A 16,916-nucleotide genomic window follows, 5' to 3' on the forward strand; every position below is an offset into this window, starting at 1 on the left:
GTCGTTACTAAAGGTCTACATGCTGGAGTAGTAAACTAGATTTCATTACATAGGAGTCTACTGAAGTGACTGATTGCTTTCCAGGTATTAGTCAGACCCCACGTATTTCCAGGGAAACAGAGATAACACTAGCACAAGGTTTTTTTTATTTCGATCGCGAATTGCCCTACAATATGAATATAATTTTATCATATCTTCTTTTGTTGTTGTTGTTGTAACCGTTGTATAATCAGGATTACGCTCGAGGGTGTGCTCCACCGTCATCGGCACTGCGCAAGCGCCTCGGTCTTGACCGCATCACTGTCGTGCCAATAACGATAACAATAATCATTACATTTATATAGCGCTTTTATAGATACCCAAAGCGCTTCACACTGACGAAAACAATGATGAAAAGCAGGAGAACACACCATTTAACAATTAGAATATATTAATTTGGAGATACCTTCTGCTCAGGGGTTAAAGTGGGATTTGGTAAATGGGGGATCTCTGTATTAGAGAGGTGGGCAAAAGTGCGGGAGTGATAGTCGGCCTCAATACTGCGTCTCAAATCAGGAAATTAACCCTACGAGCACATGCACACACACACACACACACACACTACATGCTCAATAAATCACTGGCTACATGTTCTGTAATGAATGAAAGGTCACGTGTTTAACTTGACCTACTCACGGGTGTACGTGCAGTGCGTGTGACGTATACAGGAAGTGAGAAGCGCATGTTATGAAGGTTGTATGTCGGATGAACGCTAGTAAAAGCTACACAGTTAAGAACCTACGAAGTCGGCTCGTTCTTGAATTATTCTTATGTCAGTAAGACAAGGCGTCTACGGACATTACATGGTGTCAGAATAGTCTGTGTATCGGAACACGAGCGGTCATGCCGAAGTTTAATCCGCCGAGTGAATTCAAGTTTGACTGCCCCGTTGAATGGCCGGAGTGGAAACAACGGTTTTCGCGCTTCAGGCTCGCGACAAAGCTGGATAAAGACGACGGGGAGATTCAAGTGAGTTCGCTGATTTATGCAATGGGCAGCGAGGCTGAAAAGATATTCAGCTCGTTTGACTTCGCGGCGGAGGGTGATAAAGTGGACTATGATATCGTACTGAAAAAGTTCGACGGCTACTTTATTCTCCGCCGTAACATCATACATGAGAGGGCGTGCTTCTACCAACGTAGCCAGCAGCCAGGAGAGACAGCGGAGATGTACATCCGGACATTGTACGAGCTGTCTGAACACTGTGAGTTTGGGGACAAGAGGGATGAACATATCAGAGATCGTCTGGTAGTGGGCACAAAAGACAAGGTGCTCTCCCGTCAGTTCCAGCTCACAGCGGACCTTACTCTGGTGAAAGTCATTGAACAAGTGCGCCAGGCGGAGGCAATAACAAAGCAGCTCAGCCTCCAAGCTAACCAACCAGAGGCCCAGCTGGCTAACATCAACGTTGTCCGACGGCGGGACGGACGCCAAAACAAAAAGGGCGGACAGCGTCATGGTGGCAGCAGACCTACAACCAACAAAGTAGATGAATGCGGGAGGTGCGGCAAGACTCAGCACACCGATGAGCGGAAGTGTCCTGCAACGAACAGTAAGTGCAACAAGTGTCATAAAAAGGGACATTGGGAGCGTGTATGTCACTCTAAAGCGGTGAGAGAAGTCACTGAAGAGGTTAAACAGCTGTACTTTCTGGGAGAAGTTGGCAAAGAGAGCAGTCAGGAAGATTGGACTGTTAGTTTAACAATAAGTGATGTACCAATAACCTTTAAAATTGACACGGGGGCTGACGCTACTGTTATCAACCAAGGGACATTTAAAAAGCTGAAGCCAAACATAAAACTGGGACCTCCTGACACATGCTTCATAAGCCCAGGTGGAAACATCAGCTGCATAGGACAGTTTCAAGCCACAACCAACTACAAGGAGAAACAATACTCCTTTCCAGTGTATGTGATCAAGGGGAGAGGCAGCTGTCTGCTGAGTCGTCCAGAGGCAGTGGAGATGGGTCTAGTGAAGCGGATGAATGAGGTCAGTGGAGTTTTCGGTTCAAGTGGACTGCTGAAAACAGACCCAGTGAAAATAGCTCTGGTGGAGGGTGCCCAGCCATACGCGGTGCATACAGCCAGACGGATACCGCTGCCACTTGTACCACTGGTTAAGAAAGAACTGCAGCGCATGGAAAATGAGGGCATTATTGAAAAAGTGACTCAGCCCACAGAATGGTGCGCCGCTATGGTGCCGGTGCTGAAACCGAACAAGAAAGAGGTTCGCTGCTGCGCTGACCTCAGGAGGCTGAATCGAGCGGTGAAACGTGAGAAATACGTGCTGCCCACTATGGAGGAAATAATGCCAAGGCTCGCAGGGTCAAAGTTCTTCACAACGTTGGATGCAGCAAGTGGGTTTTACCAGATCCCCTTGCATGAAGACAGCAGGGGGCTCACCACTTTCATCACCCCATTTGGGAGGTATGCTTTCTGCCGCCTTCCATTTGGTATAACGAGTGCTCCAGAGATTTTCCAGAGAAAGATGGCGGAAACTCTGACCGGGCTAGAGGGCACAGAGGTGTACATGGATGACATCCTTATACATGGAGAGACTGAGGAAATCCATGACCGGCGCCTAGCAGAGGCGCTGGGGGTCATTGAAACAGCAGGTCTCAAACTGAACCAAGCGAAATGCAAGTTCAAACAGAAACAAGTCCACTTCCTTGGTCACGTCATCGACGAGGCAGGCATCAGACCTGACCCGGACAAAGTGGCCGGAATAGAGAACTTTCCTCAGCCCCAGAACGTGACGGAACTCAAGAGGTTCCTCGGGATGGTGAACTATTTGGCAAAATACGTCCCAGAGCTGTCCACTGTAGGTCAGCCGCTTTATGGACTGCTTAAAGCAACGACAGAGTGGCTGTGGGGACCTGCACAGAACACAGCATTCCGAGACCTTAAAGCAGCACTCGCCACCGCCCCGGTACTCACCTTTTATGACGTCACTAAGGCTACGGTGGTGTCAGCAGATGCCAGCAGCTACGGGCTGGGAGGCGTTCTGCTCCAGCAGCACGGGGAACACTGGAAGCCCGTGGCCTACTGCTCCCGACGGCTGAGTGACGCAGAGACAAGGTACGCACAGATCGAGAAAGAGTGCTTAGCCAGCGTCTGGGCATGTGAAAGGTTCGAGAAGTACTTGTTTGGGCTTGACAATTTCAGACTTGTCACCGATCATAAACCACTAGTGCCTCTCATGAACAGCAAAGACTTGGATAATGTGCCCATTAGGTGCCAGAGACTGTTAATGAGGCTGATGCGTTTCAATGCAGTGGCTGAATACGCACCAGGCAAAACTTTAGCTGTGGCTGATGCACTCTCCAGAGGCCCAGAGCAGTGCTACGGAGATGGTGCTTCTCATGATGATGTTGCAGCGCACATTGATGCCATCGTGTGCCAGGTGCCTGCCACACCTCAAAGGATGCAGGAGATAAAACAGAGCACGGATGGGGATCTGCAGCTCCAGACAGTGTTGGGCTTCATCAGACACGGCTGGCCTGAGTATGTCGATAAAGTGCCGGAGACAGTCAGAGACTTTTATCAGGTGAGAGGGGAGTTATCTGCGGTAGATGGTTTAGTCATCAGAGGCAGTCGTATCGTCATTCCCACAGAGATGAGGGAGGTGATCTTAGACAGAATACACGACGGGCACCAGGGGATAGTTAAGTGCAGAGAGAGAGCTAGCCAGTCAGTGTGGTGGCCCAAAATGACAGAGCACATTACAACAAAGATACAGCAATGTCAATTCTGCAGAGAACACAAGAACACACAGAGAAAAGAGCCTTTAATGTCAAGTGAGCTCCCATCCAGACCATGGCAGAAAGTTGGCATAGACCTGTGTGAGTACAAAAAGCAAAACTACTTGATAGTGTCTGACTATTATTCCAGGTTTTTGGAGATCCTAAATCTACCAACAACTACTAGCAGTCAGGTTGTAGCTAGGCTGAAGGCTACATTTGCACGTTTTGGTATCCCTGAAATTGTAGTTAGCGATAATGGGCCACAGCTAGTTTCAGAAGAGATGAGGAGGTTCAGTGAGGATTATGATTTCATCCATGTGACTTCAAGCCCACACTACCCCCAGAGTAATGGACAGGCAGAGAGGGCTGTTCAGATAGCCAAAAGCATATTAAGGCAGGAAGACCCTCTCCTCGCCCTGTTGACATACAGAGCTACACCCTCTTCTTCCACTGGAGCCAGTCCAGCGGAATTGCTCATGGGTAGGAGACTCAGAACCACCTTACCCACATTGCAGCATAACCTGAAACCGGCCTGGCCTAAAGAGGAACTGATCAAAACCGCTGACGCCGCAGCCAAATCGAGGCAGGCTTTCTACTACAACCGCAGGAACGGCGTGCGGACACTGCGCCCACTGAACTCGGGTGACGCAGTACTCACCAAACTTGATGGACAGAAAACATGGACAATGCCAGCAGTTGTTCACAGTCAGAGCTCCACTCCCAGATCCTACATAGTGGAGACAGCTCAAGGTGAACATTACAGAAGGAACAGGCGCCACCTGTTGGCCACACCTAAAACACTCACCTTTGTCAGCAGGGATCCTGACCATGTCACTCCAGGGGAGAGTGGAAACACGGATGAGTCCCGAGCAGCAGAAATGCCAACTTCCACACCATATGTTACTCGCTCTGGCAGGGTGAGCAAGCCTGCAATCCGGCTGGATTTGTGAGGCGTATGGACTTGTGTACTGTGGGAGATTTTTTATTTTTTTGTGAAAAGGGGGGTGATATACAGGTTAAAATTGTTGGCAGTAAATGTTCAGAGAAATGTTTAGAAAATCATCTTAGAGGGGGAGCTGTAATGAATGAAAGGTCACGTGTTTAACTTGACCTACTCACGGGTGTACGTGCAGTGCGTGTGACGTATACAGGAAGTGAGAAGCGCATGTTATGAAGGTTGTATGTCGGATGAACGCTAGTAAAAGCTACACAGTTAAGAACCTACGAAGTCGGCTCGTTCTTGAATTATTCTTATGTCAGTAAGACAAGGCGTCTACGGACATTACATGTTCAATTTAAAAATTGACGTTAGTTGCTTGAATGAAAAGCAGAGCTAGACAAAACTATTGGAAATACTATTGGAAATACACTGAAGATACTCACTCTTTATGCCCCCCAATCCAAGATAATAGTGCAGGTAGCAGGTTGACGCTCTCTCGAGTCTTGCCTGCCTGGTGCGGTGAACTGACCCTGACCCGTGAGTGTGAAGCCAGTCTCTTTTGATGTCAAGTCTGGTGAAGCCAGACAGCAGGCAGGTCACGTGAGGACGCGATATCATTCAAACTTTTAGAAAAAGTAAAGTAGTATAAAAATAGAAGAACGACTTTATTTGCGATTTATTTTGTAATGCTTGTGAATTGGCTGCATCATGTTTTTTGTTTTAAATTTTACTGTGACAAAAAGGTTGAAATTACTCCTGTCTACAGAGTGCCGGATCTCAGCTCCGGTTGACTTGGGGGAGGAGGGGAAGTGCCGGTGTCGGGATCCGGGTAGCTCCGGCCCACTTTAATCACTGCTTCTGCTTTAGATAAAATGGCTCTACCAAAAATAGTTAAGATCGCTGGTTAGCCAGTGACTGAGAGATTCAGTGATGGTAGGCACAAACGGGATGATGGTAAAGCACATTCTTCCATGTAATTATATTTAATTATTCAATTTTTTTTTGTTCCAAGGGTCAGATTAAGTCATATACAAAGGCCATCTTTGGACAAACTCATAAAGCATTTAGTAATCTAATCTAATCTAATCTAATCTAATCTAATCATCTCATCTCTTCTCATCACATCATCCCCAAAGGTCCATCTGTGCAGAAGCACTGCTGTACTGTGCAGTGACTCAGAAATAGCTTGACACTCCCCTTACAATTTGATTTGCTTTCACTGAGAATATCCATAAAAACGTTTTTATTGGTGGTTGTTATCACAGTGCAAGAGTTTAAATTATGCAATACAAGTGAAATGAAATTTAAAAAAAATGGAGGCAGATATATTACCATCTTAAGTAACAGGTAACAATGTGATAGGAAAAACAGCTCAACATTTCCTTTAATACTTATGTAGAAGGTGGTTTATTTATGAAGTTTCTTAAAGAATTTTACTTGCAAATCTGAATGTAATCGACAGCAACTACGCCTCTAAAAGCATTACCAAGTAGTATTGTTTGTATTGACTAGAAGCCCTTTGAAGTAGAATTCCATAAACAATGGCAGGAAATGACAATGCAATTTAAATAGCAAATTCACCCATGTAATTGCTCAATATCTTGATTAGTTCTGTCAAGATATCAACAACAAAAAAACTTATTTCAAATTTATGTATCAGAGAACTAAGTCTGTTGCCATCATTTTTGAGTTGAAACACTGACAATATCCATCCATCCATCCATATCCAAACCGCTCATCAACTGCTCTCAGGGTCACGGGGATGCTGGAGCCTATCCCAGCAGTCACTGGGCAGCAGGCGGGGAGACTCCCTGGACAGGCCACCAGGCCATCACAGGGCACACTGACAATATGGCAATATGACAGATTTTATGATATCATAAAAAATTTTGTTTGAGGTTTTACACTCCAGTAAGCTTTATTTTATAGTTACACTGTTAATAGTCATGAACCAAAATATATAGATCCATAACCCTGGAGGGAAAATCGCTCTGATGTCCATAAAGCCACTCATCTCTTCATTGCAAATGGAGCGGATCAAAAACATCTCACTCACTCTGATAGGATGGATGTGAGTCTTCCTCTCCTGTTCAGGTTTCCCAGGAAGAGTTGCTTATTTGCACAGATCACAAATTAACTCTCTGAAAGGAAATGATTTTTAGTTAGGTAAATTGCCCTGCAATTTTTAACAGACTTAACAGAGACAATTTCAAGCTAACCGTTTCTTTCAAGACAAATTTTACTATGCAGCTGCCAAACAAAGCCCTGTAGACAGCCAACTTTGATAGCTGACTTTCAATCTATTTCCATTTGCAAAGAGTTGTTGAGAGTTCATGTTTGACTAACATCCATGCTAATATACGTACTTATTGATATATAATTGCCTTTTAATTTGTTTTAGTTATCATTATATTGATCTTAACAACGTTGCAGTCTGGCAACATCACCACTGTATATTTAATGTGGAAACAATAACCTGATGTGCTCAACAAGGAATAGACTCCTGATGTTGACTCGATATCGATCTATTTATTGTTGAATTATTCATTTTGCAGAGAGGATGAGTGGGGATTGTGTCTTCCTCAGTTTTTATTTTAATTGGACGGCTTCTTCCTCAGACAGCCAATGGGCCCCCCTCGTCGCCTACAGGGAGTATGAGGGGGCACTTAACACGGATAGCTTAAGTAAATACACCTCTAAACCAATATGGAAACCTTTTGCCACTACAGTAACATCATTATGCATGCAAGGTAACTGTGGAAAGCAATAATCACTACAACAAGTGCAAATGGCAAACATGGAAAAAAGCACGTGTACTAAAGAGAATATAGTATTAAGGGATATGATATTAATTTGCAACTAATTACAAAATTAGTTTGGCGGCAGGCAGAAATAAATAACCCAGAGTAATGGGGACAATGAGGATGGTTGAAAGAAAACTATCAATCCAAATACAGGTTGTTTTTTTTTGCCATTTACCACACCTGACTGTGTCATGTGTCTCCTATGTGAGTTCTCCTCCTACTCCCCCCAGGCTATAAAACAAACACATAGCAACTTTTTATCTATTGCTGCTAACGTGTATCTGCTGAAATCTCGTTGGCTAGTGTGTGCGTTTGTGTGTGTGTGTGTATATTACAGTTATATCAACTATTCCAGGGTCTTTGTAGGCATTTTTATTATTGCAGCTGCTGGCCGTGATAATTTGTTTTATTTTTCCATGAGAAACATCTCCAATTTTTGGCTTTTTTGAGAGCCTTGTGTCTTGTTTCATGCTTGTTGTGGTTGCTCTCTCAAGTCAGTGAAAGCTACACAGTCTCTGAGACTTGGGAGGAAGTGGAGGCTCCGGGTCCCAGTACCACACCGACATCATGACCAGGTCTGGGGTCATTATACCAGCTGCACTGATGGTAGCACTTCTGTCATGCTCTGTTCACTTTACAGGTAAACTAATTCATGATTATATCCAGAAGTGATGCATGGCACTCATTAATGCAAAAAAAAATGACATGTTGCAGCCAATGAACCTGTAGATAGCATGTAAATAGACCAGTCATATTAAGATGACTGGATTTCTGCACTCAGAGACTCATCTGATATATTAGGTATCAGATGAAGCAACATCATATCAGTTTAGTGTTTGTTGTGGTCTGCTTGGTGCAACATGCTTCTGTTTTAGTGCTTCACTAATTGTCAAACATTTGCATCAATTAGGATTATGTGGAAAAAAATAAGGCCATTCTACAAAACATACCTGTCGCATTGAAATTGTTGCTGATTTGAGGAGGAAATTTTAACTGGTTAGATATATACATATTGTGCACAAAGGACTTTGGGCTGTAACAGTAAAACTCACGCTATGGTCCACAAAGCATGAAAGCTGTCTGACAGAATAAGTGAAAAGTCATGGATGAGTTCAATGAACTTTTTATCAATCATTGTGCAGTTGTTAGCTGCAAACTAAGTGCCATGAGCCACAACAACTCCACCGTTAAAAAAAAAACAAAAAAAAAAACAATAACTTCCTAACATGGTTTTAAGAAAATGTTTTTTGTCTTTTTGTACTGGCCAGTTACCTTGTTCCCCCACTTATACTCGCTCTTGCATGTGCGATTGCTTGCAGGCATAGCTGCACACATATGCATGTTAGTGATGTGACATGTCTGTGAAATGATTCGGTTTGTCGTTTAGATGCCGCCACCGGTGATGTGCCATCCGGCCAAGCACCAGCAGAGACAGAGGTGTGTGTTTCAGTAATATTCATTTTTCGAGTGATGTTGGTTATTACATATGTATTGAAAAGCATAAAAGTGCTCTGAAAATGTCATTATTTAGGATAGTTTGTGAATTTCTTTGTCACAGAAAGGACATTTCGCACCTTTATACTGCTCTCAGGCTGCCTCTTTCTTCAGCCCTTCCTCCTCAGGTAGGCTTTTACACTCCATTCAAAAACTGAACCAACATCAAAAGACGCTAATTCTGTAATTTTACATATACGAGTGAATCTTTTATTACCATTCACATAAACTTTCAGACCACTGATTAATGTGACCAGCTTTTGTCAACATGATCAAATGCTGGTGTCATGATAGCAATTGCAAATGACTTCTGGGTGTCCCTTTGCCATCAGTTCATGCTCTCAGACCTGCAGACATATCAGTGGTTTCTTCAGTGGGAATGCTGCCATCACAGAGGTAGGCTGCCATCATGTGATCATCTGCACTGATCAACTGCATTACTTTCCAAAACTTCTTCTCTCACTGGCCTTGACAATGTGTCTGTCTCCGTCTATAGGGCTGAGGCATCCAGAGTTGTCAGTAGAGTAACTGGTAAGCCTGAATTCTTCCTCTTACTACTTACCTGACAGCCAAAGCACCTTTATAATAGCATGTAGAGGCATGTATATGTAGACCGCATATTTACTTGTAGTGCAGACTTGCCGTCTGTGACTTCATGATACACAGGTCACAGTCTGAGAGAGAGAGCAAGTGGTATTCAAGTATGTGTACTTTCACCACTCCATTAAATCCTCTACAAAAAAAAAAAATTGTCAAAGTAGATATGAGGACAGACAGACACATGAAAAAGTTTGCTGATGAATCATTCATAGTTAGCCTGCTCAAGAGAGTCAGTGGAGGATGACTGTGTCGTGTGCATGGCGTCTTACCTTGAGCTGGAGTTATTGAGGGGATTATTATTATTTTATTTTTTTGAGATTATTTTTTGGCATTTTATTAGATAGCAATAGTCGAGAGAGACAGGAAAGGCAGGGGAGAGAGAGAGGGGCTGACATGCAGCAAAAGGCCTGGGCCCGATTCGAACCCAGACCGTTGCATTATGTGGCACACGTTGTACCAGGTGAGCCACCGGGGCACCCTGAGGGGATTATTATTGATCTGGCAGATGATTATAGGTATTTGGAGACTAAGCTTGACAACAAGTTGCACTTCCTATCCCATGTAGATGTCATTTCTCAATGTCTGTTGAGGAAAATCAATTCTATGTTACTCCATTAGGATGACCTTTTCTTTTTTTAACCAAGTCTGCTCTGTCCCTTTTGGCCCAGTGGTGTAAAATAACAAAAGAAAAACATGTTGTTACAGTTATTTGTGTGTGTGTGTGTGTGTGTGTGTGTGTGTGTGTGCGCGCGTGTGTGTGTGTGCGCGCGCGCGTGTGTGCGCGCGTGCATGTGTGTTTAGAAAATTGGTTATGTTCGAAGAAAGACATCAAGTGATTATTAATTCAATCAGCCAACATGCAGCAGTTTATGCAGGATGTTGTTTGAGCAAAATGAGGGATATTCCAGTCATTTTAGCTAACTCAGTTACCAACTGTAATTTGTAATTTGTTAATGTAATGGGCTCACACAGGTTCTTACAGTGAATTACATACCTCAGAAAGAGAACAGGTTGAGCAGAATTCTGTGCATGCATGTCATGGTAGTGTGTGGGTGTGAAACACTGACCACTTGCTGCTTGTGCTGTATGTGTAATATGCAACGGTTTAATCCTGGCCAAGCACGAGTGTGTGAGACGGTTAGTTAAACTGGCGATGCACGAGGTGCACGCGTCACATCTGAAGATGAACGTTTTCATCGTTGAAGGTTCCCCCCATAACAGATCAAACTTAATAAAGCTCAGAAGTTATGATGATGATGATGATGATGATAACGATATTAACAGTTATAATAATGTGGGTACTTTTTGCTGGAATAACGGCATTTACTCTTACTTGTACCTTTGATTGGTAAGTACATTTATAACTGGAAAATTACTTTATTTCAATAGCACAGGTGATTAAAACAGGTGATGTGACGAGCTCACAACTCAATTAAAAGCCCCAGACAATGACAGCAAGGGAAAATATGAGTGAGCATGTCAGAGAGACTAAAGGACTAAAGGACTAGATTGTCCTAGGTGTGAATGTGTCAGCCCTGTGATGGACTGGCGGCCTGTCCAGGGTTTCAACCCACCTGCCACCCAGTGACTGCTGGGATAGGCTCCATTATCCCCGCGACCCTGATTAAAGATAAGCGGCTTGGATAACGGATAGATGGAAATTACTTGATTTCATTTAATGTCAGATACTTGAAGAAGTGATATTCTTATGACAAGTGACATTCTTATGATATTCTTATGACATTCATATGACAAGGGACATTCTTATATGGGTGAATTTGGCTTTTAGCAAAGTCTTCTGATATCTACTTTCACTCAAGTACTGATTTTGGGTTCTATTTCTGTTGCAAGTCTGGTTTGGGAGCCTAAGTTTGGCCAATACCAATAGGCTTGGCCAGCTTTGTCAAAGTGGCCGAGTGCACCATCGTTTCTCTCTTATTTCAGTAAGCTCTGGAGACAGGCATCATATTTGCAGGGATCTTTGCATGTTTTCACTCAGTCAAAATTATACCTATGCACATTTACTCGCGTCGCTCATTTCTTTTGATCAAACGTCTTTTCATGTCTCCAGAATTTGTGTCCTTTGTAGTCGCCACTGGCTTAACCTTGCTCCGTTACTAATTAACCGTAAATGGTATGTAGAGAACAAAACCTTTCCAACGCCATTGGGGGGGATTTCCTGATTATGTGGGTGGAAGTGAACAATCCAAACAGACTTTGAGCTCATCTCTGCACAGATACAGAGAGGAATATCTTGCACCGCAGTTCACGTTCAGTACAAGGTCAGACTTTTAAGTCAGATGGTACAGGAAATTCCCGAATTGTGATGATTTTTTTTTCCACGAAAATAACCTCATCCAAAAGGCCAACACCCTTCCTTTGAACATCAATTATCACAATTAAGAGTCTCCTCAAGTTTCCTGTCAACAGGCAGAATACATTATTCCAAACAGCAGCGAATGAAATATATAAATATATAAATATATATGTACAAGTCCATGAAAAACAAAATAGACTTTTTAAAGTTTCACAAAATTAGAATTTTAAGTTGAATGACTCTATGGGCGATTCCCTCATATGGACATCAATAATGATGACAGTTATCATATAGTTGTATATCTTTACCACTGCTGACATCTGTTATCTGAAAATCACAACAGGCTCAAATAGATGTACGTAGTATGTACGTAGATATGTGTGCCACATAAGTACCCCCGAACAAAAATGTCTGTTCAAAATGACCCGACTTCTCCAAACACACCATGCTTTATCAGTTACTGATAAAGATGATCTTAATGGTATCTGACTTGCTAAGTGAGTTCTTATCTTTGTTGATAAGAGAGTTGTCTGTAAATACAATTTACGCACCTCCATGTCTCCCTGTAATGAATAATTTGGAAATAGATGGCGATATGAAAGCATAGCTGGTAATATGAAAGTGAACATGCATCTTACCAAACAACGATAAATAACATCATGTGCATCATCTTGTGTTATACAATAGTGTTGCCATCTTCAGAACCCACCATAGTTGTCCCTCTGTGTCTCTGAATAGAACTGCTGTCCTTATTTAATGATCGAGTGATCGCTCTACCCTCGGATCAGATCACATCACAGCACAGGTAACACACACACACACGCACACGCACATTACTGCAGGAAATTTGTCTATTCAGCTTTCACTTTCTCGGTATGTGTTGCAGGAGTCTGTTGGATGAGGCCAAGAAGCTGTCTCTGTCACTCTCCCATCATCAGGTGCACTTTGACCCTCATAACATCTTTACTCCATCTGTATTGCCTTCCATAAAAATATATATTACACATTTCAATATATTTTTCTATTGCAGCTTCAAGCGACTTCATTTTATTTTTGTAGAGGTCACCCATGTCAAGAGTACTTGACTTTTTCCTGTTTCCTTGTTTTGGGCAAAGGTTAAATACAGTGATTAGACATCTCTGCTTCTCTTTCCTGGAGTCTTTCTTTCAACAGCTCCCCAGTAGAAAATGAGGGAATGTTTTGTTTTTCTATAGTCAGAATTTATGTTTAGGCAATCACCCTACCTTCATTTGGCATCAGCGGTAACCAGTCTGCAGCATCCCAAGAAAATCCTCTTTTCAGTCTTTTGCAAATCCTTTGTCAATGGAGCACTACATTGGAATGGCATTTCCAGTTCTGAGCTAAGGACCCATACTCCTCTAGCTACAGAACAAAACTGACCCATAGTCGGGCCTTATCAAATATGTGTTTGTGCACTACAATTTTGCAGTAGCTCTCTTCAGACCAATGATATAAAACTGACTGGATTTATTTTGAATGTGCCTTTTTTGAGGCCAAAGAAGAGTTGTTTATTCTGATGTTCTTGCAGCCAACAGATGGGGGCTGGAAATTGGTGTTGCTGTTTGTCTCAGCAGATTCTTTGTGTGCCTGTTCACCACAGGTAAGACTGACATGTCATAACACGGTCGTTGTCACCATGTTGTTCCCACAGTCATTTCTGTTTTGCAGGGCTGTAAAACTTGTGCAAGATCTCCCTGTTCTTTATTCAATATCTGAGGAAAGAGCTAATAAAAAAACAACAACTGAGGGCATCTGGGTGGTGTGGCAGTCTATTCTGTTGCCTACCAACATGGGAATCACTGGTTCGAATCCCAGTGTTACCTCCGGTTTGGTTGGGGCGTCCCTACAGACACAATTGGCCGTGTCTACGGATGTGGGTATGTGTCCTGGTCGCTGCACTAACACCTCCTCTGGTCAATCAGGGCACCTGTTTTTTTTTGGGGGTGGGGGACTGGGGCAAATAGTGTGATCCTCCCACACCCCCTGGTAAAACTCCCCACTGTCAGGTGAAAAGAAGCGGCTGGTGACTCCACATGTATCGGAGGAGGCATGTGGTAGTCTGCAGCCCCCCCCCCCCCCCCCCGGATCGGCAGAGGAGGTGGAGCAATGACCGGGACGGCTTGGAAAATAGGCCAAGTACAATTGGGGGGGGGGGGGGGGAGAAAACAACAACTAATGTGACGGTTGTTTTAGTTTCATAGCTGACGAAGAATTACACCCAGGGCTGCTCAAGCGGGGAGTAAAACCATGTTTTTGTGTCTTAGGCCGCTGCAGATGTACAGGCAACTGTGCAGAAGGTGGAGGCAGCTCTGCAGCTATTGCAGAAAAATGTAAGGCGCTATATGAATATGAATATGATCATTTAGAAACAAAAATTGCAATGCTCCAGGATATATAAGGAATCACTCAAAAAGGGTATCATCTATGTTGTGAACAGTACATATTTGTACAATGTTTTCAGTTTAATCACACCCTTGTTCATGCTGTGGTCTGGAGCGCACATCCTCAGCAAGACAAGTGAGTGTTTCCATTTTTGCTGTCGTACAAAGCTTTGAAACACACTAGGTAACAACACACTGTGAATGCTCCTTGATAGGAGCCTTGCTAACATATGTAGACTATTGCCCTACGATCCTTGCGATCTAAAAAAAAGTATGTTATTTTCTCATATGCAGCTGCTGTCAGCTTATGAGAGATGACTACATCAACCAACGACTAAAGAAAGCCACTCTTGTAGCAGCGCTGCAGGTAAAGGATGTTACGTGAATGATTTGTGTATAAATGTGTATCGGCTGTGACCTTTACATCTCTGAATCACATCTTGGTTGGAGTCGCTTGATAAATTCATTTCCAATTCATTTTCCAGCATTCACTTCATCAAGTTTTGGCACACCCGAAGTGGCACAGTGACAGGGAGGACTTCGCTGTCCTGTTGCAGTCTGTCCCACTTATCTATGAGCCCATCTCAGATTCAGTGAGTGAACAAAGATAGTTACCCTGAGGCCAGTTTTACTTGACAAACTTTCAATAACTGCAGATGTGCACCCATTCAAGCAGAAACAGCATTCATAAAACATCCTCAATAGGAATGATATGAGACAAGCAACCTTGTGTCTCTCCATAGGAAGAAGGAAGTTTTTCTGCGCCAAACCAACTAGCTACTCAGCTGTGGGCTAATATGGTAAGTTCTTATAAGGCACAATAGTGCATGTCTGTCAAATGTACTGTGTATATACCATCTGCTTGTGTGGCGATCAAATGTACAATACCATCTGCTGATATTCAGTAAAATGTACAATGAATACCATCTGCTGGTATGCATAGTAGTTTTGGTTTCCCTAAAACAGCAATGGTACTTTACATGGTGAAATATATGCCCCTCTTCCATCTGGAGCCAGTATCTCAGTTGCAGAGTTATTCAGCAGGCAGGATTCACTTCAGCAAAGCAAAAAGAAGAAAAGCAGGATGATATCACAGGAGATTAGATAAGAGATGTGAGGATTAGCTTGATGAGATAATCTTTGACCTTTCTATACTTTTTCATTCCCCATATATACATACATATGGACAGCAGAATTATCTGATCGATGCTGTCTCGCACTGTGAAGAGGTCGGCTGTACTGGAGAATATGAACCCACTCCAAACCCATAAACCATCATGACTGTTTCTCTTATAGCTCCAGCCAAGGACGGGTGAAGCTAAAGCCAAGGAAGGTGATATCCTCAGTATTCCCTGTCCTACTGAGGTAAGGCATGCCATGATGCAAAAATCCACACAACCAATCATGACTACAAGGATTATTATGATGTATGTGTTTGGAGTTAGTGGCGTGCTCAGTCCTCTCTGTAGTTAAGTAATATATTTTTGTTGGGTGCTCTTTGGTCCAAGGTTAGTAGTTTCAGAAGAGAAAAAGAGAACAAATCTCTCTGACCAAGGCGCTCCGTGTAATTAAAATGTCTTTATTGGAACTTGGACATATCCAAAAAGGACCTAAAAATGCCCACGCGTAGCGGCTCGGGCTTTCTTCAGGGCATAGTGAGACAAAACAGGGGTGAATGGTTTTTGTGCAGGCACAGAGCACAGTTGGTAGTTGCTTGATTGGATCTGAAGCAGCCAATTGCTAAGACCCGCCCCTCACACAGATCCTAGAGCGCAGTCATGTGCCAAACACAGTTCTTTGTAAAAAGAAAACAAAAACACAGATTAAATGTACACACACCCACAACTATAGCACAATAAAGGTACATGTTCACAGTGACTCGGAAAGACAGTAGACTATAAATTAGACATTTTTATAAAAAAGGCCTATAGTCTATCTCCTCGTTCAAGCCCGGGATATTCCATTGCCTTAAAATTCCAGATCCAAAAAGTTTCCTGCTGCAGCAACTTTTTCAATTTATCCCCCCCACGTACAGATTTCTTTATCATCTCAATACCCTGGACTCTTAAGGATGAAGGGTCGCTATGGTGTATTTCTCTATAGTGTTTGGCCATTGGATAATCTTCATTGTTGATCCTTATTGCATATTTGTGTTCAGAAAAACGTTCTTTTAATTTCCTCTTTGTCCTACCTATGTAAAAGCACCCACATGGGCACTGTAGGCGATATACAACAAACTCAGAATTACAATTAATAAAGCCATTGGTTTTGTATTCTTTTTGGGTTTTCAGGTCAAGGAATGTCTTGTACTGAATGACACCCACACAGTGTTTACATGACCCGCACTTATAAGTTCCCCAAAGGTCTTTATGCAACCATGTTTTTTCTTTTGAGCCTGGCAGGTAACTCCTGACAAGTTTGTCTTTTATAGAAGGTGCTTTTCTGAACACTGTCATAGGTGGATTTGGGAAAATTTCCTTTAGAAATGGATCACTATTAATCATTTTCCAAATGGACTTGATTATTTGTTTCATCCTGGAGGCACAGCGGCTGTATTGTGTGATGAAGCATGGTCTGA

At 43.0% G+C, this 16,916-nt stretch overlaps 1 protein-coding gene across 1 annotated transcript in view; it reads left to right on the forward strand.

Moving 5' to 3' along the window:
- The first annotated feature begins 8,912 nt into the window (after positions 1 to 8,912).
- Positions 8,913 to 16,916, forward strand: part of plb1 (phospholipase B1) — a 21,304-nt gene continuing 13,300 nt past the window's right edge. Inside the window, exons 1-11 of the mRNA XM_056295405.1 lie at positions 8,913 to 8,962; positions 9,516 to 9,550; positions 12,675 to 12,741; positions 12,823 to 12,874; positions 13,486 to 13,557; positions 14,222 to 14,287; positions 14,419 to 14,474; positions 14,633 to 14,705; positions 14,824 to 14,935; positions 15,089 to 15,138; positions 15,635 to 15,703. Coding sequence (XP_056151380.1) covers positions 8,913 to 8,962; positions 9,516 to 9,550; positions 12,675 to 12,741; positions 12,823 to 12,874; positions 13,486 to 13,557; positions 14,222 to 14,287; positions 14,419 to 14,474; positions 14,633 to 14,705; positions 14,824 to 14,935; positions 15,089 to 15,138; positions 15,635 to 15,703 — 702 coding nt within the window. The remainder of the gene's footprint in view (positions 8,963 to 9,515; positions 9,551 to 12,674; positions 12,742 to 12,822; positions 12,875 to 13,485; positions 13,558 to 14,221; positions 14,288 to 14,418; positions 14,475 to 14,632; positions 14,706 to 14,823; positions 14,936 to 15,088; positions 15,139 to 15,634; positions 15,704 to 16,916) is intronic.

The sequence above is a fragment of the Lampris incognitus genome, chromosome 16 (assembly GCF_029633865.1).
Source record: "Lampris incognitus isolate fLamInc1 chromosome 16, fLamInc1.hap2, whole genome shotgun sequence".
Classification (NCBI taxonomy): Eukaryota; Metazoa; Chordata; class Actinopteri; order Lampriformes; family Lampridae; genus Lampris; species Lampris incognitus.